This window comes from Rhea pennata, chromosome 1 (genome assembly GCF_028389875.1).
Source record: "Rhea pennata isolate bPtePen1 chromosome 1, bPtePen1.pri, whole genome shotgun sequence".
NCBI classification, from domain to species: Eukaryota; Metazoa; Chordata; class Aves; order Rheiformes; family Rheidae; genus Rhea; species Rhea pennata.
The window spans coordinates 88,151,924-88,175,096 of NC_084663.1; the positions used below are offsets into that span (position 1 = coordinate 88,151,924).

At 39.4% G+C, this 23,173-nt stretch overlaps 1 protein-coding gene across 1 annotated transcript in view; it reads left to right on the top strand.

Moving 5' to 3' along the window:
* The window catches only part of POLQ (DNA polymerase theta), a 54,906-nt gene extending 32,791 nt beyond the window's left edge, over positions 1-22,115 (top strand). The window contains exons 17-30 of the mRNA XM_062571675.1: positions 484-627; positions 1,284-1,480; positions 2,994-3,234; positions 4,353-4,546; positions 6,318-6,455; positions 7,852-8,026; positions 8,816-8,951; positions 10,678-10,784; positions 11,783-11,967; positions 12,340-12,451; positions 14,042-14,166; positions 15,638-15,791; positions 17,574-17,689; positions 21,705-22,115. Coding sequence (XP_062427659.1) covers positions 484-627; positions 1,284-1,480; positions 2,994-3,234; positions 4,353-4,546; positions 6,318-6,455; positions 7,852-8,026; positions 8,816-8,951; positions 10,678-10,784; positions 11,783-11,967; positions 12,340-12,451; positions 14,042-14,166; positions 15,638-15,791; positions 17,574-17,689; positions 21,705-21,818 — 2,138 coding nt within the window. The 3' untranslated portion in view covers positions 21,819-22,115. The remainder of the gene's footprint in view (positions 1-483; positions 628-1,283; positions 1,481-2,993; positions 3,235-4,352; positions 4,547-6,317; positions 6,456-7,851; positions 8,027-8,815; positions 8,952-10,677; positions 10,785-11,782; positions 11,968-12,339; positions 12,452-14,041; positions 14,167-15,637; positions 15,792-17,573; positions 17,690-21,704) is intronic.
* The last annotated feature ends 1,058 nt before the right edge of the window (positions 22,116-23,173 follow it).

Sequence of the window (23,173 nt, forward strand, 5' to 3'; positions counted from 1 at the left end):
ACACTACTTCATTTCTTTGCTGCCAGACGTGTTCTTGTATTGCTCCCTGCTGCTGCTATATAAACATACTCTTCCTGTAAAATAACAAGGTTAAGCAGAGTTAGATTACTTGCTATTATATAGTTATAACAACAAAAACAAATCTTTGCTATGAAAATATAATCTTGATGAACAAATAAGAAGCTTTTTACAGAGTGAAAGGAGGGAATACAATTATGTTTCAACTCTTCAAGAGATTGCTAGAGAAGGCCAGAATTTATCGGGTACACTGTACCAGTGATTGTTAAAGTATAAGAGAAGATCTTGCTATTCTAAACATCTTTCTTTCAGAAAGAAGCACAAATTTCTCTGTATAGATAAAAATGAAGGATATATATTCATTTATAAGGAAGTTAGACACAACTGTATATATTTAAATTTTCAGAATCCAACTTTGTATTTACAGATGTCATTTTATAATTGTAACAAAAAATATTCCCTTAGTAAAATCTCCTCAGTGGACGCAAGTTAAAGATGACGGATTTCCTGTCCAAGGCTGTGAAGACATCTTAGTAGTTGGACTGGCAGTGTGTTGGGGTGGGAAAGATGCCTACTATATCTCTTTGCAGCAAAAGCAAGACCAGACAGGTAAGTGAACAGACGGGCTGTGCTGCACTTCATGAAGCTATGTTTCAGGAAAGAAGCTGCAGGAGGTGGATTCTTTTGAAGTGTTCTGAATGTCCCTACCACAGCTCTGTTGTGCGATGGAGTGATTAGCTATATTACTTGTTCAACGCTCTTAAGTGTTCAACACCCTTGAACCAATGGCTGTGGGTGTATCTGTACTGCTATACAAGAGGGGCATATAATGAGCTCAAGCACTAGGCTTCTTATCATACATACTGCTTAAATGTTAATTTACGCCCTTGTTCTCTTTCAACGTCTTCCAACTTTCTCTCTTCAGGAACAAATCTGCTTGTGGGAATGAGGGGTCTTTGGGGATTACTAGCATGCCGGGCATCACCTCATCTGTGCTACTTAGCCTCATGGCTAGCGTTTGCTTCCTGTACCTTCTTTATTTAGTAGTATAGATACAGCATGTTTTTTTTTTTTCTTTTTTTTTTTTTTGAGTGCTATGTCTGGTTTGGTGAATTACATAAAATCAGCGTAGTTTTCTTGTTATTTGTTCACAGTCCAACAGTATTTTGTTTTGTGTTTTAGTTGATTGAATTAAAGATTTTCTCTCACCTTTCCTACCTTATAATGGGTGAACAGATGATTTTTACTTGTATTTCCTGCGTCAGAAATCAGTACGAGTTTGGCACCACCACCTTTGGATGAAAATCTGTCTGTAACAGAGAGACTGTATCATCTGCAGTTGTACCTGCAGAAGACAACAAAGCAAGACCGCTCACTTGTCATGTATAACTTCATTCAGCACTACAAGACCCTGGTGATGGCTTGTGGCATCTCCCTGGAAGGAAGCTTTGAGGACCCAAAGGTTTGTAGGATTAGCAATTTTGCCCAAGCAATTTCCTATTTTAAACACACAAGTGGAAAGACAGGAGAGTATTATTTAGTGTTTTGTTTGCGTTATTTAAATTGATTACACACATCTATCAGGAAATTAAGTGAAATTTTCTTTCATTGGGAAATCTAGAACAGTATTTAGAGAAGACTTCTGCTATGTGTCTGTGATATCCGCAAAATAAATGGAGCGGGTTTAGTGGTATATTAACATGTTAATCTCTTACACTTGAATACTTGGATGAGGAGGATGAGTTTGAATCTCTCCCTGTCCGAGTGGACAGGGCTGAACTCCTATTTTGCTGCTGTAAGGAGCCTGGGACTGAAATGGCAAAAGTGCTTCAGGCCAGATTATTGATTATGAGAGGAGAGGACTTTGTGACAACAAAATTTATCTGCTATATGTGTGGCTATCCCTTACCAGCACAAGTCCCTCAAAACAAAATTAAATTTGCATACAATTTAAGAGGTAGGGATACCATTTGTAAGTCAATGAAGCACTAGAAAGAGTGAAAACACCTTCTAGTCCTGGTTAAGAAAAGCTTTAGAGGCATAGAAATTACTGGTGGTGGTTTTTAAAGCTTGTATCACACGTGCTGAGTAGCGTGATTGCAGTATTGAAGTCTGCAGGTAAGTATCTAAGTTGTTCAATAAAAGAAAAAGCTCAGAATTTGAAGAGATCTTGTTTTAGGATAAAAATAAAGAAAAGTAGCACTGTTTCCCATACTGTTTTCCATGTATGAAATTGAGACATATTTGATCATTTTAGTGATGGAATGTACTTCCATATATGTGCATGTGTGTGTATATATATACTTCTATGTATATTACATGTATATACACATACACACACAAATATATGCATGTGTATGTGTATATTACATACACGTATGTGGTTTTTCTTTTGCCTGCATGGCAGAAACAATGTAGCAAGCTGTGCTTTGAACTGTTTTGACTCAGGAAATTGAAATATAGTGAAGAGCCAAATCACTTTGAAGATGGTGGGAGGTATGGTGCTTACAAAGAGTAAAACTTTCCTAGCAGAATTCTTACTGCTAGTGCTGATATGTAAAAAATAGGAGGAGAGCCCAGCCTGACTGGTATTCTAAATTGAAAGCAAATCCAGATTTTTACAAGGTCAATTTTCAGACTAAACATGTTTTAATCCTGATTTTCATATTTAACCCCTTTCGTGCAAGTTTTAATATACGAAAAACCAAGGGCAACACTTCTTAGTTGACCTGAGGATAAAGTTTTTAAATGTGCAGAATTAACTTTCAGTGAGAATGAAGCTTTTCAGTGACTTATACCCTCCTGAAGTTTATGTCTGAAATGATGTAACTTTTTTTTCACGAATGATTCCAATCTGGCTGGCAGATTAAGAAAAGTGGTCTGCTCTATAACCTAGCATGAATCTACCATTGCTTATTTATACTGTACTATGATTAAAATGGCAGAAAGGTCTCATGGAAGGTCTCTCTTTTAAGGTTGCGTGTTGGCTGCTTGATTCTGGCTCTAAGGAACGTACACTTCACAACATGGTGACAAACTTTCTGCCCCATGAGCTACCTCTCCTAGAAGGGGTAGGCACTGGCCAAGGGGTGCAGAGCCTGGGGCTTAGTGCCACTACAGATCGTTCTGGGCGGTACAGAGCAGCTATAGAGTCTGTGCTTATCTTCAATGTCATGAACCAACTCCGTAGTGAATTACAGAAGGAAAATCTGACAGGTAAAGAGAGCCCTTCTGCTTAAGGGCACAGGTGGAGGGTAAGGGGAGCTATGCTACCACAAGTTGAACGACCAGTGGGGAAAGGAGGAAATTTGGGAGTTTTTATCTAAGTGTACTGTACTGCAAAATGCTGGCCCTTTTTGAAGAAAAAGGGAATTTCCTTTGGAAGTACATCTGATTTGTCAAAAAATTAAATGGGGGATGGTTTGTGGGTTCAGGAGAGGATTTAAGAGGTGTTTCTGCCCCAAGTACTGAACAGTTCTATTGGTTAAGGCATCTGCTTAGGTTAGGTAGTAGCACAGCCTATTTTAAGTCTCTTAATTAAGGAGAGCAAAGACTTGGACTCCCACCTCCCGAACAAATGCTCTGACCGCTCTGAGGGGATTTGTGGGTGTCTCTGTGGTTTCTCATGACCACTTTCAAAAGCTGTTGCTTTTCCTTGTCAGAAGAAATTTCTAAAGTCCACAAATGTTTTCAGAAGGAGATTTTTTTTTTTGTTCTTTGGCCTGCTCATGTGGCATTCCTTGCTCTGTGTGCATTGTATCCATGAAACTTCTGTGATCCCATAGTGAATGGTCCAGCACTCTTCCACTAAAATTTGTTGGCTGCTTGTCCCTGTTTTTTTTTGTTTTGTTTTGTTTTTTTTAAAAAAGTACCTTATTCTTGAACCTTGTGATTTTTATTTCCACTAGATTGTATCTAACCCCTGAGGTTAAGGTCCAGGCTCACTAAAGGCTTATACCACCAGTTTACAATGTCGTTCGTGGTCATTATATATAAATCTTGGTCGGTCTTTAAAAGATGATGGAATGTTACTAGTGCTGGAATGAAAATGTATAAGTTAGAAAGCCTTATATTAGACTGGTCTGCAGTTTATAAGATGTTCAGATCCAAGGAAATGGGTATTTCTTAGCTAAAACATTTTTGGCACAAGCTGTTGTTCTAAAATATTCTGAAAACAAAAGTATTTAACTTAAATCTGTATTAAGATTTCAATGTGCCAGGACATTCAGGTTTTTAAAATTTAGGTGGATTCCCCAACTGCATTTTATGAATCTGCTATAACTGACCTGGCTTTGATGCCATAAACTTTTTCTTGGGTTTTGCACTTACTGCAGATGTGTTTTCTAAAGTGGAGATGCCCACCCATTATTGCCTGGCTCTGCTGGAGCTGAATGGCATTGGTTTTAGCACAGCAGCATATGAAACTCAGAAACAAGTCATGCAAGCTAAACTGAATGAGATCGAGACCAAGGCGTATCAGCTGGCCGGCCACAGCTTCTCCTTAACCAGCCCTGATGATGTTGCAGAGGTATGTGAAGATGAAGGGGGGCGGGGAGGGGGAAGGAGTAACTTTCTGAGAAGTTTCCCTGATGAGGCCTTTGTTCAGAAAACCCTAGAGGGCGGAGAAGAAAAGACAAAATCCAAATTTAACTCTCCTCCAAGCTTTCTCTCTATACTCATGATGAGCCTCTCACTTGCAAAGTGCAGGGCATTTCCTGCCTGTTTTTGATCATTGCAGTTTCCACTAACTTCACCAGAAATAAAGAAGAGGGGAAGCATTGAACTTAAATATGTTGTTTTTCTAGGACCTTGGCTTCTGGTGGTACATGAGATCTACCAGTTGTATGGCTTTTGGAATATTTTGAGTTAACAGGACAAGATTGGAGCTGCTGTGTTGCAACATCAGTATTTTGCATACATGAGCTGCAACATTGCACGATTTGAGCCTAAAAGTAATTGTTCTGAATAAATTGCTTTGTTGCTCCTGTCCTTGCGCAGGCATGAAAGAGAAGGAAAGATTAATTTAAAAGTTTTGAATCAAGTACTGTCTGTCTTTAAGAACCTGTGGACTTGGGTATTGAACTGAATTCTTTAAAACTAGCCTAAGAAACAGATACATTTGTATTAAAATTAATACTTCTATTTCTTTTTTCCTAAAAATACACACATACATATGTATATATGACATATATAATACATACACACACACACACATATATATGTATACTGTTTATAGCAATAAATTAGAATTGTTTTACAGGTGTTGTGACAGGTATGGTTCAATTCTCTGTAACAGCTTCTCTGAGGGCCCCTTTTTTTTTTTTTTTTTTTTTTTGGTACCTCCTTATGCGCCCTTTTTGCTTTTGCTTCCAAGCAGGCAAAGTTTACAAGCAGCTATTGCTAGAAGTTCCACAAAAATATTCCTCCTTCAATATAAATGCAGAAGTTTTGCTCCATAACATTAGTCTAAGACTGTTTGGACCTCTTGAAGTAGTGCTCTAATTTCTCTGCTTCGTGGAAAAGGGGAAGAAAAGCTTTTCTGGAATGCTGTTCTCTGAAGTGTGAAAGCTTGTTTTCATATAGAAATTTTGTTAGGAACCGTGTGATGAATCTTGTATCAATTAGTAGAGCTTTATCCTCTTCTAATTTTGTGTCTGTAAAACTTCTGTGCTATGCAGTTGTATGAGAGGATAACTACTGTTCCCTTCTGCCACTTGTGAAATGAAATAGAATAGATGTTAAATAGTGTATTATGCTACACACAAACATAGCCTGAGAAATGAAGATCTGTATTGTATCTGTTGACAAGTAAACATATTCTTCATTTTCTATTTCCTGACAAATTGCTAGAAAAACTAATATTCACGTTATTTTGAAAAAAATGTGTGACCACTTTCTTCTGTGCCATTTGAGTTGCTCTGAAGCCTGTTCCCTACTAAGATTTCTCTTCTCTGTGAACTTTTTTCCCATTTTCAGTCATTTTTAACTCCATACTTCATCACATTTGGCTTTCAGCAGTAACCTCACTTACTGGATGGAGTTAATTACTTTTTCTAAAAACATATATCTGAACTCAAACTTACAGTATTTAGAAAATGAGATTTTAGATTGTGTTTTGTAGTTAATTAAAAGGAGGAGGAATGACTTTGATAGAACAGATCTTTAATCAGCTTTTTAATTACCTGAAGGATTAATACTGTCCTTTGGTTAGAATACAAGCTGTTTAAATGCTCAGTCACACTTTGTTTTCTCCAGAGAGCAGCATACAGAAAATGATTGGAAATGCTGCCCTTTTTCAGGTTTTGTTCCTGGAGCTGAAGTTACCGCAAAATGGAGATGTGAAAGTTAAAGGGAACAAGAAAACTCTGGGTTGTGCCAGAAGAGCGACTGCTAATGGGAGCAGGGTTAGGTTGAGCAAGCAATTCAGTACAACCAAGGTACAGTAAAGTCTCAATCTAGTCTGAAAGTGACTGTAAAAATAACTACCTCTTAATTCACACATCTGCTCCCTGGGTACATTGGAGTTAGATTTGCTGATTTAAATGATAGCAAACTCTTGCTGCATTCTGCTCCTCCAGATAGCCTTGAAAATCCAAACTGAATTTTGCCTTCTCTGTTAGTGGAGTTACTAACTCCTCCTACTCTTCAGAGGCCTGAAAGTAGTGAGGACATAACTATAAATAGAGGGTTTCAGTAAGAATAAATCAGACAGAATTTGGTTTGCAGAACAAAGTATAAGACCAAAATAGCACAGTAATTTTGTAAAGCCAATAGCAGAAGAATTTTTCAACATCAGCTTGAAAGATACTTAAATAAGGTCATTAAATACAATATTTTCCTTGGCTGTTAGTACTGTATCTATGTTTTATGCTTCAGAAAATCTGTTTTCAGAATGGTTAATCTGACCTACAAAATTCAACATATCGGAAGCTTGTATATATCTGAAAGCCATCAACATGCTTGCCAGTTACTAAATATATTAATATTGGTATGTTAGTACCAATTACCTCAGGCTAATGGCTGCTGTTGTCAGACAGGTGATATTAGCAGATGCATTTAAGGTTGCTGTTTTCAGGACTCACTCATTTATGTTTTTTTCTTAGTTTTTCCCTTGTTCAATATAGTTAGTGGTTGGAAGGCAAGTATTGATCTCAAACGCAAGTGGCAGTGAAGGAGTGAGCGTGTAGTGTTGGCATAGCAGGGAGCAAGAGGCAAAGTGAAGATTCCTTCTCTTTGCAATGTGGAGCACTGAGGCTTTAGCTACCTGTTGTATACAAAAGGTTATTCTGAGAAATGATCTTGTGCAAATGATTGAAATTCTTATTAATCCCTTCATATTTCTGTTGTTAACTAAAACAGTTCTATTGCTAGCTTTGTCTTGCAAGGAGCATGGTCGAGGGTTTTATTCTATGTATTCCTAGCTTACGGATAGGAGAGAACAGGGAGAGAGATATGCAAGAAGATGGAGGAGGAGCAGCGTTAGCATTGAGTGAGAGGAGACAACGTAGGGGACCTATGGCAAGTGATACTTTATTTGACCGTTTCACGTGACTTATTTGTTGGTGCAGACTAAGAATGGTGATAAGGTCTCAAAAGTCCGGAGAGAGGTGATTGCCTTACTGTGTGTGATATACTGCAGTTATGTCTTTCGTACAGTGCTTTCATTGCCCAGGTGTAGGCAGTGTAAGTGGGGGAATCTCTGTTTGATATTGAAGCAATGACTTTGGAAATTCACCGTGGATGGAGAAGTTGCTTTTCCCTGCAGAACTGCAAAAACTGTATTTAATTATTAAGCTTTTAAGGTAGCTAATTATAGCCCTTTTTCCTTTCAAGGATATTTTGGAGAAATTAAAGGCATTTCACCCATTGCCAGGGCTGATACTAGAATGGAGAAGGATCAACAATGCTATTGCTAAAGTGGTGTTCCCACTACAGAGGGAAAAGCGTTTCAATTCTGCACTAGGAATGGAGAGGATATATCCAATGTCACAGACTCACACAGCTACAGGTAAAGAGATGTCTTTTATGTGTAAAATCTTCCCTTGTCATTGATTCTTTGTTTTTTGGCAGCTTTCCTAAGGGGGAAGGACAAGAAATGAAGCCTATTGTCTTTCAAACCGAGTGACAATACTAAAACAGCTGTATCACGCTAATCTGCCCTAAAAGTCCAGATGCATTATAATCCATGGCTTTTGTTTTCCTGGAGTAGTATTACTAATTCTTTGCGCATATTGGCATGTAGATCTTTGATCTCAGAACAGGTCCAGGCTTTTGGGGTTTCTTATTAATGATATGAATATGCTGCAGGGGAAACCATCTCAAACCCATTAAATCCAAATTAAATTTGCTCACTATCTTATGGAGAAATAACAAAAACATATCCTTGCCTTAAAGTAAGGCAAAAGAGGGACAGAATTATGACAACATGGGTAAAGATACTGGCTAAGTAAAAACAGAATCCAGGAGGCTGTTATAGCTGTAATTCTCTGTGGAAAAAGCAAAACTGCAAAGCATCCATCACCAGAGAAAGACATTCTGGTTTAGAATGAAAGCATAGCATAGTAAGGCAGGAAAATGGATTTGTTTTTAAAGGTGCTTGACAGGCAGTGTTTTTGGTCTTGCTTCTCTCAGCAAATTTCTTACCTCACAAATCAGCACATTGGGAACAATACTTCTATTTCCTCAGTTTTTGTTTTTGCCCACTTGGCTGTTGAAGATGCAGGTATGTGCTCTGCTATATTAGATTAGAGAGGCTCCTTTGGGCCCTTTCTTAATTCTGCCTTGTCTTACTGCTCAGGTCGAATAACCTTCACGGAGCCAAATATCCAGAATGTGCCAAGAGATTTTGAGATCGAAATGCCGACTGTGGTGGAAGAGAGCCCACCCTCCCGAGCCCAGGGAAATGGTTATTCTCTTGCTGTTTCTAGGGGCAGGTAGGAGGATCTTGGCAAAGCCTCTGTTTGCTCTGCTCGTCTTAATTTTGTTGAATTGTCACATTTTTTTTTCTGACTTCTCCGACAACTGTGGTCATGTCTGTGTGACTCATTACTCAATGTTTCTCTTACAATTTCAGAGGAAGAAATACCTAAGTATCAGCAACACATGAAAGGCCTAATAAGACTAAATAACAGTGCGTGGCTCCATGTTGCCGTTTGCTTTTTGAAGTTCTTTATGAAATTCTACAGAGATGAAATTAGCAGTATATTCCCTGTTACTGAATGGAAAGCCTGAGAGTGAAGAAAATCTAAACTGAAGTCAGAATCTAGTTCCACCTTTTAGGACTTCCTCTGAAAGCAGATGGGAATATTTTGCAGAAGAAAGTACAGCTGTTTTGTACAGTGCAGTTTCCGGTGTCAGAGAGCATGGGTGAATGTATTTTTTGTTCTCTGTTAATAATCTTTCTTGTTATAAAGCACCTCCTGCAAAAGCAGCCAGATTGCAAAGCAGTTCTAAATCTGGTTTCTGCTAAACAAGCACCCTGTTTTGACAGCATTACATGCAAATACCTGAAGGATTGCATAGCAGTCTGGTGATCTATCAAGATGAATTTTTGTATCTTTTCTCCTACCGCTATGTGCCCTGTGCATCCTCATGCCTTGAACGGGTCAAGGAAGGGAATGCAATAGTAATAGGATCTTGTCTGTTGTCTCTATTCTTCAGGAGAAGAACAAGACCTGGCCGTGTAGGCAAAAGTGTCAGAGGAATTACTCTGGCAGTGGTCAAGCTTGCAGCAGCTTTGTAGGATGAGTGGAGAGTGTGTTAGGTTCTTAGAGACTTCCCTGAAGAGAAGCAGTCCACTGGAGAAGTGGAGTGCTAGCTGTACTCCTTGGGTACCAAACTAACTGCTAGCACAAAAGAAGCTGTTGTGTAGTCACCAGCCCAAGTGTGCAGCTGACAAGCACCTTCCAAACTTCAGTCCCAACTGTTGTTTGTCTTGGTAACATGCCCAGCTGTCAGTGACCCTTCACCTTCCTCTTGTTTTAAGAAGCTTCTGACCAAGGGAGTGTAGCTGAATTATATCATTGTAAAAAGCTCTTATTCATCCAGCTAAACTGGAATGGCTACTTGAGGTCAGAAGAAAATCAGCTGGCTTTGAGGAAACTTTGCTCAGTCTTTCGAGAAAAGAAGTACAATATATTCTAAACGTTTTTTACAAGTTCTGCAAGTATGTGTGTGTGTGTGTGCGCACTGTCTGGTGTTGTGGGGAAATCTTTTCTAACTCAACTAGGTATGGTTTGATGTGGGTAATAGCATGGAAACAATATTGGGAGAAGACTTGGCACTCAAGCTGGGGTGTTGAATTTTTAGAATTCCTGTAGGACTCCTTAACTACCTTTCTGGACTGTACCCACTACAGGTTTGCAAACTTTCATCTTATCTGTTCTGGAGTGGAATTATCCAATTTTGGGCCAAACACTGAATATACTAGGAAAACTTACCCCTAAATCTATTCAGAATCAGTAATTCCCTTCAAATGTGCCTGCAGCCTCCATCTACTTCTCCCATGGTCAGATTAGGTATGGATTGTCCAGAAGAATGGAATAGAGGCTATTATCTCTGTCTTCACTAATTCTTTGTGGAAAAAAACGATTAAACATCTTTAAATACTTTAAAGTTTCTGAATGCAGTGAAGTACAGTCATTCTCTTTTTCTCCACAGAGGTAGAAAGCATTCGAGTGTTTTGCCTAATAGCCCCAAGGCTCAGGCTGAAGAAAGAGGAATCCCGTTTTCTGTTAGCATGAGGCATGCTTTTGTTCCCTTCCCAGGTAATGCCCAGATTCTGCTCCGTGTCAGCTGGCTAAATAGTGCCAGCTATTTGTTAAGAATATAGCTAACAAAAATTTAGATCAGATGAAGAATGAAAGAAAGTAGCAATACATCTGTTTAAGCCACCTATCTGGAAAACCAATGCTGTAGTTACATGGTTTGCCCTCAGAGTTATTCAACGAGACTGCAAAGGAGAGCATTTCAACTGGGAAAAGCATTCAAATATTATAATTCAAATGCTTGCACTTTCATTCTCTCTTTAAGAATATAGTTTTTAAGGAGCGATACTTACGCAGCCAATAAGACACATTGCAGTCTTACCTAATGTTTGTTGAAATGTTCCTAATGTTGGTCACATTGCCTGTCCTGGCTCAGCACAAGTCTGCTGATCTGATCCCTGTGCTGATCATTTGTATGAGATTCTAGAGTCTTTCACAGAAGCCTGAACAGACCCCCATCTGGCAGTACTTGATGGGGCCTAGATGTAGGGGCTAGATGGTAAGCAGGCAGGCTCAGGCTTTGGGGAAACAGGCAAGACTCATTTTTACTGCTCTTTGGCAAGACTTTCAGTAGTGGCAGAAGCAACCCATAAGGTTTTCACAAGAAAACAGATTGAGACTTGCTGAAGTAAGAGTTTTCATCCCATGTCATGCATTTCCAGGTGTGCATGTAGAAAGTTGCGTAGAAATGGATGTGGAAAACTTTGAGAGCAGAAGGTCTCAAGTAGAGCACCTAGGAAGTTTTAGTCCCTTTCGCTGTGTGTAGCTGTTTATGCCTGTGTGAAGCTACTTCCGATGTGTGAGAGAGAGTTCTGGTTTAGAAGCATGGGCTATATCCTATTTGCACTCTTATCACGCAGACATAAATGATGGCAACAGTCAAGAAGATGGGATTCAGGCTTTCTGTTTCTCAGGGGATGGATGATCATGTGGTTGGAGTGTGTTTGGAGTAATTTCTGAAATAATATTGCTTCAGGCTAACTTGTTGTTGACTTCAGGTGGCTTAATCTTGGCTGCTGATTACTCTCAGCTTGAACTGAGGATCCTTGCTCACTTGTCTGGTGACTGCCGACTCATTCAAGCCTTAAATGGAGGTATTGATGTCTTTAAAAGGATTGCAGCAGAATGGAAAATGATGGATCCTGAGGCTGTTGGAGATAACATCAGGCAACAAGCTAAGCAGGTAATTTTTAGGAAAAGTAATTATGCACCAACTTGCAGAGCAGGAAGGTTTAGTGATTAAAACATCAGGGAATCACAAGAGTAAGATTTTCTGTTTGAGTTCAGGTGTGACTGCAGTTGTTCAGGCCAGTAGCTGTTTAGTAGTTGCTTTATATGTCCTGCCAGTCTCAGCAAGTTTCAATTAATGCTGTGACTAGGTTTTGAGGGATAAGGGTGGAAGGAGGAATGGCTTGTACTTGGAGGCAGTGTCCCTTCTTCAGTGCATGCGTTTGCCCCAACATGTTTGTCTTCCAGTGATTCTCATTTTGTTTTGGCTCTGCTTCTCTGCATGGCTCACCATATGATTGTGGTTCTTCTGATTGTCCTCTGGCAGATTTGCTATGGAATCATCTATGGAATAGGTGCAAAATCTTTGGGCGAGCAGATGGGGATTGACGAAAATGAAGCTGCCAACTACATTGAATCCTTCAAATCCAGATACACAGGTTAGGATATGGGTGTTTAGGAGTTGGGCTCCTTCCCCCTTCACATGTCTTCAAATCCTAAATTCGTCTCTACCCTCTGCCTTTTTTTTTTTTTTTTTCCCCCATTTTTTAGGAAGTTTTGAAAAGGTCCTATGCATGAACAGAGCTATTTGGTACGCCATGATGTTGTTCTCTAAGTCTTATTTTATTCATCTTTAGGACATCATTATGTCAATAAATAATAAATTATGCTCAATAAATTAATAATCTTGTTGTTTTGTTCAATAATTAATCAACCTGGGGGGGTTAATTTTAAAGTATTCAGCTTTCTGGATAAGAAACATTCTTTTTTTTAATTAAAGCACATGGCTTTAAAGGATGTGTAATAGGTCTTTGCACCAAAGTTGTTATTGTTTTAAGTACAACCATTTATCTCTTCTGTTCTTGTCTTCTACTTTCATTGAATTTGAAAATGTTTTTTATATAACCCTTACATTTTTACCCAACTACTCAGAGTAGCTCTGCAATACTTTGTAAAAAGACATCGTTGCATTTCTAAGAAGACTGTTAGCTTTCTCTATGAAAGCTACAGAAAGAGAACGGTTGCAATCAGAAAATGAACGGAGGTCAAACTCTAATTGTAAAACTTGGTAAAGAGCTGGAAAATACAATTCTGAAGATTCTGGCTTTGTTTGTTCAAGTGAGAAATGCTGTCCCATGAAGAGTCTGTTTAGTCTCCAGTAACTTCTCGATAGGCTTGCCATTGAAGACCGTTAGAAATTACTTCCTGCCTTCTCCCCCATTTTAGCATGTGCACACTCGTGAGTACACACTCTGCAGTGTGAAAGGACCACTGTATTGCAACTTCTCTTCCTGTTAATTTTCACTTGTATATAATGCCTGGCTGACATACTAAATTCCATACCTAAGAAATTAACTAACGCTGTCGGTATTGAATAGCTTCTTTTATACTTTACATTTTGTAAGCCTTGGAAAGAAACTATCTGAAGTTAACTTTTTCTACTTCAGTGCAGTTATTATCTGAATTTACAATGAAAAGGATTTTTCCCTGTCTCACCATACTTTGACCTATGTTTCTTTTTAACACCCTTGATGTATTTGCTCTTCTCCTTACAAAACACAGCTGGGTGAGTTTGTTTCATCCTGGAATCTGAACTGACAGTCTGAAGTCGGGCAGCCTGAGGCATCAAGGCCTCTGACTTCTACTTTCAACTTACTCCCTTCCTACTACTTGCCTTTCCAGTGCTGCTCTGGGTCCTGACCTCTCCATTATCAGCAATACTTCTATAATGCTCTGTGTCTGGCCACTGCAGAACTGACTTCCTACCACCTTGTGCACAGTCAGATACACTGACACTCTGCATATTTTCTTACACCTCAAAGTCTTACTGTGTTTATCCAGCAGAGCGGAGAATAGGCTGAGTGAGTGATCCTGTGCTTTGTCTCCTTCATTGACAGGGTCTAGAAAATGTAAAGCATTACCTACTTCTGTCCTTTCTAGGTTTTCCAGACCTCTTCCAGGGACCCTGGTGAAGAGTTAACGTGAAACATCAGCTGTATTGGTGAATATTTTCCTCTTTCCTTTCACAGGGATTCAAAAATTCTTGAGGGAGACAGTGAGGAGCTGCAGAAGAGATGGGTTTGTGCAGACCATTCTTGGTAGACGGAGATACCTGCCAGCTATCAGAGATCCAAACCCCTACAGTAAAGCTCATGTGTGTTGAACTCTGCACTTTTTTTTCTAAGCATCCATTTTTGCATATCCTTAACTGCAGCTTTACAGGGTCTGTTGCCCATTTTAGTCATGACCTTCCACTTCTCACTTAATTCACCATTCTCCCGGTTGTTCTCTGAGTAACAAAGCTTTTTGTCGTGATTTGTTTGACGTAAGTCTTCCGTGACTTGGTGTACAGCTGTCATCACTGTTCTAACCTCACTTCATAACACCCACATTGGAACTGGAATGAGTAATGTATTGATGTAAGTGGACATGATTTTAAAAAGCCTCCACCTAGCAATGTTTTTAACTCTTCAGGCTGAGTTGCTCCCACTCAGCAGTCTTTGCATGTTATGTTGTCAGCACTTGAACAAGAAAGGGCATTTTAAGTCCTGTTTTTTGAGAATTTATTCTTTCTTTTTTCCCATTTTCCCTTAAAGGAAAAATGGTGTAACCGATGAGATAAGTATTTACTTAATATACACCTATGCATTGGCATTATTATTTTTTTTTCAAGGTCATTTTGGATGCGTCTGTCAGATGCGGTGAACAAATTGACTTCCTGGGGAGATGGTATATTTCTGTGGGGAGGATACGTTGTACTTCTCAGTATGCAGCTGAATCAGAATATGTGGAATTAAAGAAGAGGGAAGAGGTGGAGGAATTTGTACCTCAAGCTATTGAAAAGTGAATCAGAAGACTTTCAAAATAATGTTTTTTTTCGAGATTTGGTTATTTAATCTGAAGGATACTACAACATAAGGCTTCATGAATGCACCTTTTGTTTAACTTCCATTTATTCTTTAAAATTATGTTGAAGACCAGTTAATGAATTTTCTTTCAGCTTCCTCCTAACTTTATTGCATATGTTTCAGTTGTAAGCTGGAGAAGGAAGAACCTCTCAAGACAGTTTACTTCTCTGAGGAGAAGACTGGTAGAGAGATTTCTTGTGTGGGGAAAAATGTCATTGTGTAATAGTGTAGTATGGTGTGTTTTTGCACAGCTGTAATGATCTGACAGTCAAGATTTACTGCAGTATTTCAGATTATTAGTCTGTGAATTCCAACTTCTTGCCTTTGGTCCATTCCTGATAGTTTTGAAAAGACTCTCAAAGTGAGACACTTTGAAAGAAGTGTCTCATGATACTTGGATTGACTGTGTTTTTTCCTGTGTTCATGAAATTCTGTTATCATGGACATAGGCTTCTCCATCTTGTGACTTTTACAGGTTATTGCTTGTGATATTAGTACATTTTAAATTTGTGGAAATCCTTTTTTTCTTATTCACCTGGAAAAAAATTGTATATGAAACTATTATGTCTTTTCCTCTCGAGCAGATGTAATTAACCTTTTTTCTGGACGTTTTAGTGTGCCTGCACTTGGCCAGGGATTGATTTTATTGATGAATTATATGTGAAATGCTGGATTTAGTTTTTTGGGTGGATGTTGAGAACAAGTATCTCTGTTTAGGCAGAGCGACAGGCTGTGAATACTGCTGTTCAGGGATCTGCTGCTGACATTGTCAAAACAGCTACCGTGAACATTCAAAGGCGCCTAGAAGGTTTCTCCTCTGTGATCAAGTCTCATGGACATCTGGAGAGCTCATTCTGGAGAGATAAGACTGGTATGCTCACCTCTACCATGTGCCCCAGAGTAAAACTGCTGATGTTACAAATTAAAAGAAAAGTGCCCCCCAAAGCTAGGGGCTTTGGGCTAGGGGTGGAAGACAGATTTTATTTCCTGACAGCAGTAAGTCTTGTTGAACAGGCAGAGCAGTCTGAGGGAGGGAAGGAGGAAGGGAGAATGTCCACTCAACACACAAACTAAAGCAAATGCTTGATCAAAAACCCCAGCTGCCTCAAAGTACATTTTACAGAAGTTGGTAATTGGAGTATGTGTGTGATACTCTGTGATGCCACTACAGATTCTTTCAAAAATAAGAACGAGAAATTGAGCCAGATGCTCTGGCTTCAAAGGCAGTGAGAAGATAGTGGAACAACTTCTTATTCCAAACAGCACGTTTTTTGTTAGAATTAAGTCTGGAATTTGTTGACCTATATTGATTGACCTATATTCAGAGACTCCATGATAATAATATATGAAGTGTTTATCAGCATGAATTTGTTCTGGATGCAGTTAGCAGAGCTATGCTGGGATACTCATTCCTAGAGGATTGCTCTGAAGACCTTCTGTAGCATAGCATCATCATCTGTCATATATTTTTAGAAAGATAATTTAAGGGATAGAGTGCTGCATTTGTTTGACAGTTCATGTGCTTCAACTTGTAACGTGAAGCTATCTTAAAGAATCTGATTCTTAGGTCTGGGAAAGAAAACAGTAATTAATTGTAGAGCCTCTAGGAATATACCAGGAAGTTTTGTTTTAGAGAGGCAAGATTCAAAGGTCTGCAAAGGATTCACCTTTGCTATAAGCAGAAGGCATGTGCTTGAAGGAGCTTCCCACCTTCCCCAGAACCAGAAGCTTTGTCCAGCATCATTGTAGGAAGGAGAGCATCTGCGTTTGGCAGATTTTTTCCTCCTCTAATAATGTCTGTTTCAAGAATTTGAAAGAATTCCCTTTCAGCAATTTATAGATGCCTATCCCAACAGAGGCGTGTGCTGAAGCGTGTGGCTTCTTCAGTGTTGCTCTGCCTCAGTGTGAGGTTTATTTTAGGAGTTGATGGTGCAGTAAAGCCCTTCCTGCAACTGTGAACTGGAATCCTGCTGTTTGCTAACCTGATAAATACCTTCAGTGTGTGTGTGGGGGGGGATGGTGGTTTTTTTTTTTTCTTTTCTTTTCTTTTTAAAGGTTTTTACCATAGAATAATTTGTTCCATTATGTCTTTGGCAGACATGACCTACCAGGATCCTGTTTTGCCAGCTGTTTACTACTTATTCAAAGACTACTCATTTATATCAAAAAGTAGTAGCTACAGTTTCAGACAACAGTATTTGGCTGGATTGAAGGGGTCTTACTGGCTCTTTAGAACTAGCTGTTAAAATGATTTTGGAAGAAAAGCAGAATCCTAATTTGTTGCCAGAGAGAATGTTATAAACCAAGTTCTGATTAAACTTGACATAATTTTGTTTAAAATTTACTTTTAAAACAGATGGTTCAGGAGGCGCAACTGTCTGTCCTGTTTCTGTTCTGATTCACATCTTTATAATTTAAGGCTGAAATATTTATATCCAAATTGCTTTTCATTAACGTTTTTCCCCCAGTAGCTGTACAAATGTTGATAGAATAGTAATGTTTTGTGTTTTTATCTGTATGCCCAGGCTTCTTCATTTTAAGGTTCCTCAGGTTCTTTTTCTCATCATTATGCATATGTGTATGTCTTTTTTGATTACAAGAAATATGTCTTTACACAATGGTATCTAACAAACTGTGCTCTTCACCTGTGTAGGAAGGCTAGAGAGGAAGAGAAGCAGAGGCATGTTACCTCCCATCAGTGGAGGTTTCTTTATTCTCCAGCTCCACGATGAGCTTCTCTATGAAGTTGTGGAGGACGATGTCATCCAGGTACAGTTGTGCGGTTGCTTTTTAAGCCATCTACTGCATTGCGGTGTTTCAAACAAGCCCTCCTTCTGAGGGCTTGGCTTTTGGTCTCTGGATCCTCTATGGACGCATACCAAAAGGTCTGTGGAAACAATGTTAAATGGGATGAAAAACTATGTCTGTATGTTCGAGCCCGTTATTTTTGGACTTGAGCCATTTCCAAGGAAGAAGTTCGTAGTTTCTGTTCCAAATGTGTCCTTTGCTGCTTATAACAGCAGTTCGTGGAACATCTGTGCAAGTCTTGATGACTGTTGATACTGTAGGTGGAAATTTTTTTTTCTCATTTGGGAATTCCCAGGGTTTATTCCAAGGTACTTTTGTTGCGCTATTTTGCGCCTGTCTTTCTGTGCCTATCTCAGTCCTGCTGTTGTCACTGCTGTGGTTTGTACCCTGCCTAGGGTAAGGAGGACTCTTTGCTTTCAGTACTTATTTTCTCATTCCCTACCTACCTGTCTTTCTCTGGCAGCGTTTCATGCAGTTAGCAGCGTGGTAGGTACGAGAAAGATACTGTATGGACTTACATACACCTCAGAGGTGCCATTATATCCCTGTGTGTGTTCTTCCACTGTATCGATGCTGCTGCACCTGGATGTACTGGTTTCCATGAGACAACTTCCAGTAGGAAGCATTATATGTTGGCAGCTAAGTGTCTGCCTAAGTCCTGAGCCCAGATCCAGAAATGGGGCTCTCAAGGTATGTTTACATACCTTGGCAGTTACTTTCCTCTGCTTCTGTTTTCTAGGTACATGTCTGAAACACCACCAGGTCATTTCCTGATAGCAGACAGTAACTGCTGTACTGAGAGACCTTTTAATAATAGTGACTTGTGCGAACATTTTTTTTCCGGTAATTTCTTTAAAAACAAAAGGTTTAATATTTTTCTCTTGCCTCTGGCATTTGTTGATTTTTGCCAATGCTGTTGAGATGTATGCTGCTTCAGTTTAGGGAGGCTGTTTCAGAGATGAAAAGCCTCCTAATTTTCATTCTGTAGAAGGCTGAAATCCTATGAGAGTATAGACTTTTGCTTCTTCAGACACTGGATCCAGGATGTCATAGTGTCTCTAGAAGAACTGAGACCACATGGATTTCCTTAATATTTATTATTATTATTTATGTGATTCAGAACAGCCTCAGCTTCAATGGGAATTATTACCAGCTTCTCTAACTTCCTTCACATACATTTCTGCCTGTAGATTTTTCTGAGCAGTCACTTAAAATAGCGTGTATGCGCAAGGCATATTTCCTAGTCTCATTCTTTCCATTTCTGTTCCAGGATTAATTTGATTATTGCTTGAGGATTTCTTTCTAACTGAGACAGAAATTCACTTCTAATCCTTTTGATTAATTGTTTTTATGCTCAGGAAAGATCTTTGTGAAAATATTGCCTGCCCTCCTTTCTAATGCAGACTCAGAATTATCCTATAGTAGAAAGATACAGTTCAGAAAAGATCTCTTGAGGTCTCCCTCGCTACAGTACCTTTTAGTGAAAACGTGGGCAATTTTTGGTTTGTGTATGGGAGAGATTATTTTTTTCCATCCTAGTGGCATGAAAGTCTTATTACACAGTAAATCAAGTATTGGCTGCAGCAGCAATTCTTAGTCTGACAGGTCAGTTTGGTCACATGCTTGATGCTGGCTCTAGCTTATTTCCAGCTGTTAAATTGCATACAAGAAAACTAAAAATATCTTTCAGTATGTCTACGGATTTATGTTCCAGTCAACAGAGCATCCTTACAAATGGTTTGTAAGAGACAATTCTAGTGATCTTTGTCTTTTCACTTGCAGTCAATCAGTAAGATAGCTTTGCTTCTTCTAGAAGACCAAATTGAGGTAATATGTTTTTTTTCCTTCTGTCAGAGGTGTGAAAAGCTTTGAATATCAGGGCTTTCATTAGTGCAGAGTGTCAGAAGGAAAGCAGGGGTCAAAATAGCTGAATCATTTCTAATGTGGTGTATTAAGTAAGGCTTTAAATTAAGCGTACCTTTTTCCATTTTACTTTAGCTGCATGTTTTTTTGCAAGGAAATCTCCCTGTTTTGAAGTCTTCTAGATGATCTTAGCATGGTTAGGAGATTTCACAGCTGCTCTTAGCTGTGTTTTAGGTTGTTGGCTTACAGCGAAGCTGTGTCATTGCCACATTGCCAAAGACAGCAGAAGGTAGCTTGACTGCACTGGTTGAGCTGATCCTGGCAATGAAGTGTCAGGTAGGAAAGCAGAACTATGGACTGGTCTAGAAATCAAAGGCTAGATGCTCTCTAGCTGCTTGCTTGTTCTCAACAGAATTGCATTTATGCCTTTAAGCTGTCCAGTGTGCTTTGGATGGGTGTTGAGAACACTGGGAAATGGTAGTTTGCTCAGCATTCAGGAAATTGAGAGCTCAAACCCCAGGTCACAATTTTGGTGTGTGGCCATTGCATCAGCTTCCCCAGGAACTTTTTGCCAGGTTTTGTGTCCCCCCTGCAGCCTTTTCTGGTAGATGAAACTTCCCTTACTCTGGGTGCAGCAGCCCTAATGTGATGTTCCTCACTGACTGTCTGTGCTGGGCCTCTGACCGCTCGCCAAGAATCTTCTCTGAACAGTTCGCATTTCTTTTAAGATACCAGGACCAAAATTTCCAGTTGAGGCCATGGCAGTGTTGAATAGAGTGAAAGATTAATTTGTGTGTTGCACAGGCAACACTTTCTTCTTCCGCATTCCAGCATCATGTATGTTTTCTTTTCATAACAGTATGCCTTGCTTTAACTCTGTTCAGTTTTTAATCTCTGATACTTTTTTTTTTCCCTGTCTAGCCAGTTACTCTTCATCTTGTATTTGAATAGTACGTTATTTCTATCCTGGTTTTCTGTGCTGCTTTCTATCCTACTTTGTACTTGTCTGAATTAAATCCTGTTTCAAAGCATTTTTCTAGGTTGTCATGATCATTTTGAAACGAGGTGTGTAAAGGTATAATGTTTTGGAAGGCACATCTTGTTCTTAGCATGGTTGTAAACTTTTCTTCTATTCTGATCTCCTCAATCTCCCTCCTCCATTTTCCCAGTAAAAATTATGGAGAATTTTCTGCTGTGGGTACCTGTGAAGAAATTACAGGAAGGCACTGGGGGGTTAGAAGGCTTAAATAGTTCCCATTTTAACCCTCTAGCTGAGATGAAGGGCCTCAATCGTTTCAAAGGTTTCCTTTTTTTACTCTGCTGTGGAAAGGCTCACAGGATGAGTGTGGACAGAAAGATTCACTCATACAAGCAAACCAGGACAGGCTGGACTGTGAGGGTCTTGGGGTAGGAAAGAGGGTCCTTTTATCCAAGGTAGGTGTTGATAGGCAGGAAGAAATACAGTCTCTCCATGATCCAAAAAGTCACAGGTAAAAATATCATATGGACCCCTAACTGTGTGCTTCAAAGAGTGTTTTCTTAAAAACACCTTTTGAGAGCAGCAATTACTGGAGCTGTCTCAACAAAATTGTGAGAGTGAGCCAGGGAGGTATCTAACACCTGCATTAAATTATGATCTGCTTTCCCAGCATTTGTAGTTTGTGTTTGAGGGCCTCTCACTGATAGAGTGAGGAGCACATTTTTTTTTGCCTCTGTTTTGTGAATTTTCTTGCCTTGCTTTGAGGACATTGATGTTTTCAGAACAGACTCCATAAAATACTTACAATTATGCAGCTGTGTGAATGGGGAGGGACTCTGCAGGAGTCAAGTGTTTAATGGAAATTTACACTTGTCTTTTTTCTAAGTAGTTTTCAACAATGTGGCACCAGTCACAGCTCTGTAATGTATAAAACGTTGCTTGCTCCAAACAGTTTCTCCATTCATAAACTGTAATCAGAATTAAAAGGTTCGGTCACATTCCTTCCTGTGTTTGTTAAATCAGTGTAAATGCAGCAAAGTGCTCCAGGTGTCTGGCCAGCCCAGATACAGAGATTGTGTGTATTGCTCCTTGCACAGACCGCTGTAGGCCCTAATGTTATACCTTTCCTTGTAGGTAGCTCAGATTGTCAAGCACGAGATGGAAAACGCCGTCAAACTCTCAGTAAAACTGAACGTTAAAGTGAAAATCGGACCTAGCTGGGGAGATCTGCAGGACCTGGAACTTTAGACGTGAAATGTAGCTTTCTTGCCTGTGGTGAGGCTGAACACACCAGGGACTGGACAGGGCAAGTACCAGTGTCACAGGCAGTGACAGGTCTGTGCACAGCACCATCCTCTTTTTGCATACAGCATTACAAACTGCCTTCTGAAGTGTATCATGGAAGCTGGTATGAATTCACCAGGCTAAACTTCCAAAAGGCCGGATGATGCAAAGAAGCATGGTTGCAGAACTCTGAAATAATTAATTGCTGAAGCACAATATTTAAATTAATTCCTATTAAAACATGCTTATTCTTGTAATTTAAAAACAAACTACTAATGAATTTTCTACACATGAAATGAGCTAGAATATTTTATTAAAAGAAAGTGCAAAGATTGTTTTGAAGTGGTTGGATCTAACTATATATAGACAAAAATAAAATGTCAGTATGTTTGCATGTCATGTTGAATTTTACCGGCCTCTGCTGGGATCATTCTGTAATGAATTCTGCACACGATATCAAGCGCAGAAATGGCTTTACGGCTGGCTGTGTTTCCTGATGACTAGCTGTGCTGGGTTCACAGCAAATGGAACTGTGCTTGGTTGGCTTCAAGTGTTTTGTTGACTGACTAGTGTAATTTTTCCTATTGCTGCCTTGCAAACTGGCCTTGAAAGGGAGAGTGTTTGGGCTATTCATAGTTAACACAAAGCTGAAAACGTGAAGTCTTGAACTCCAACTGATCTGTTTAAAAATTTAGTTCCAAATCATAAGTTCTTAAGAAGAATATCTGGGTCTGACAAGCATAAGAGACAGCTTGCTAGTGTGTTTGATGTCTGATGCATTAATCATGTTTCACTGAAGAGTGGGCGATATGTGACCTTTTTTTTTTCCTCCTGTCCTGTCAGAGACCAGTCTCCTAGGGAAGCCTCACCCAGTGCCTGTTAGTAGCCTTGCTAAGAAATTGCTCGGATTTCACCTTGTGCCTTGCCTCAGTGCCTTTTACTATGTCCCAGTGAGCACTGGAGAGCTTTTCTAGGAATTTGGGCTCATTGGACTGAGGTAGTCTGAGACCCACTGAGGGCAGTAGGCTTCAGAAGAAGGGGCAAAGAAGAAGCTCACAGGGAATTGATCTGCTTGGAACTGGTGTTAGCCTCAGGTTTGGCTAAGCCTCACAGCACATAATTTCATTTCATTTCCTGATTATTACATTATTCTACAACTGCAGCTATTTTTGTTAACAGTGTCAGACCCTGAATTTTATTCTTTTCATCATTTGGCCCTTGTATAAGGTCTCTCTCATCAATATTCTTTATGTCTATTTTTTAATCACGTCCTCTCTTCTGCAGCTTTCCCCAGAGTAAGCAATCTCAATTTTTCCATT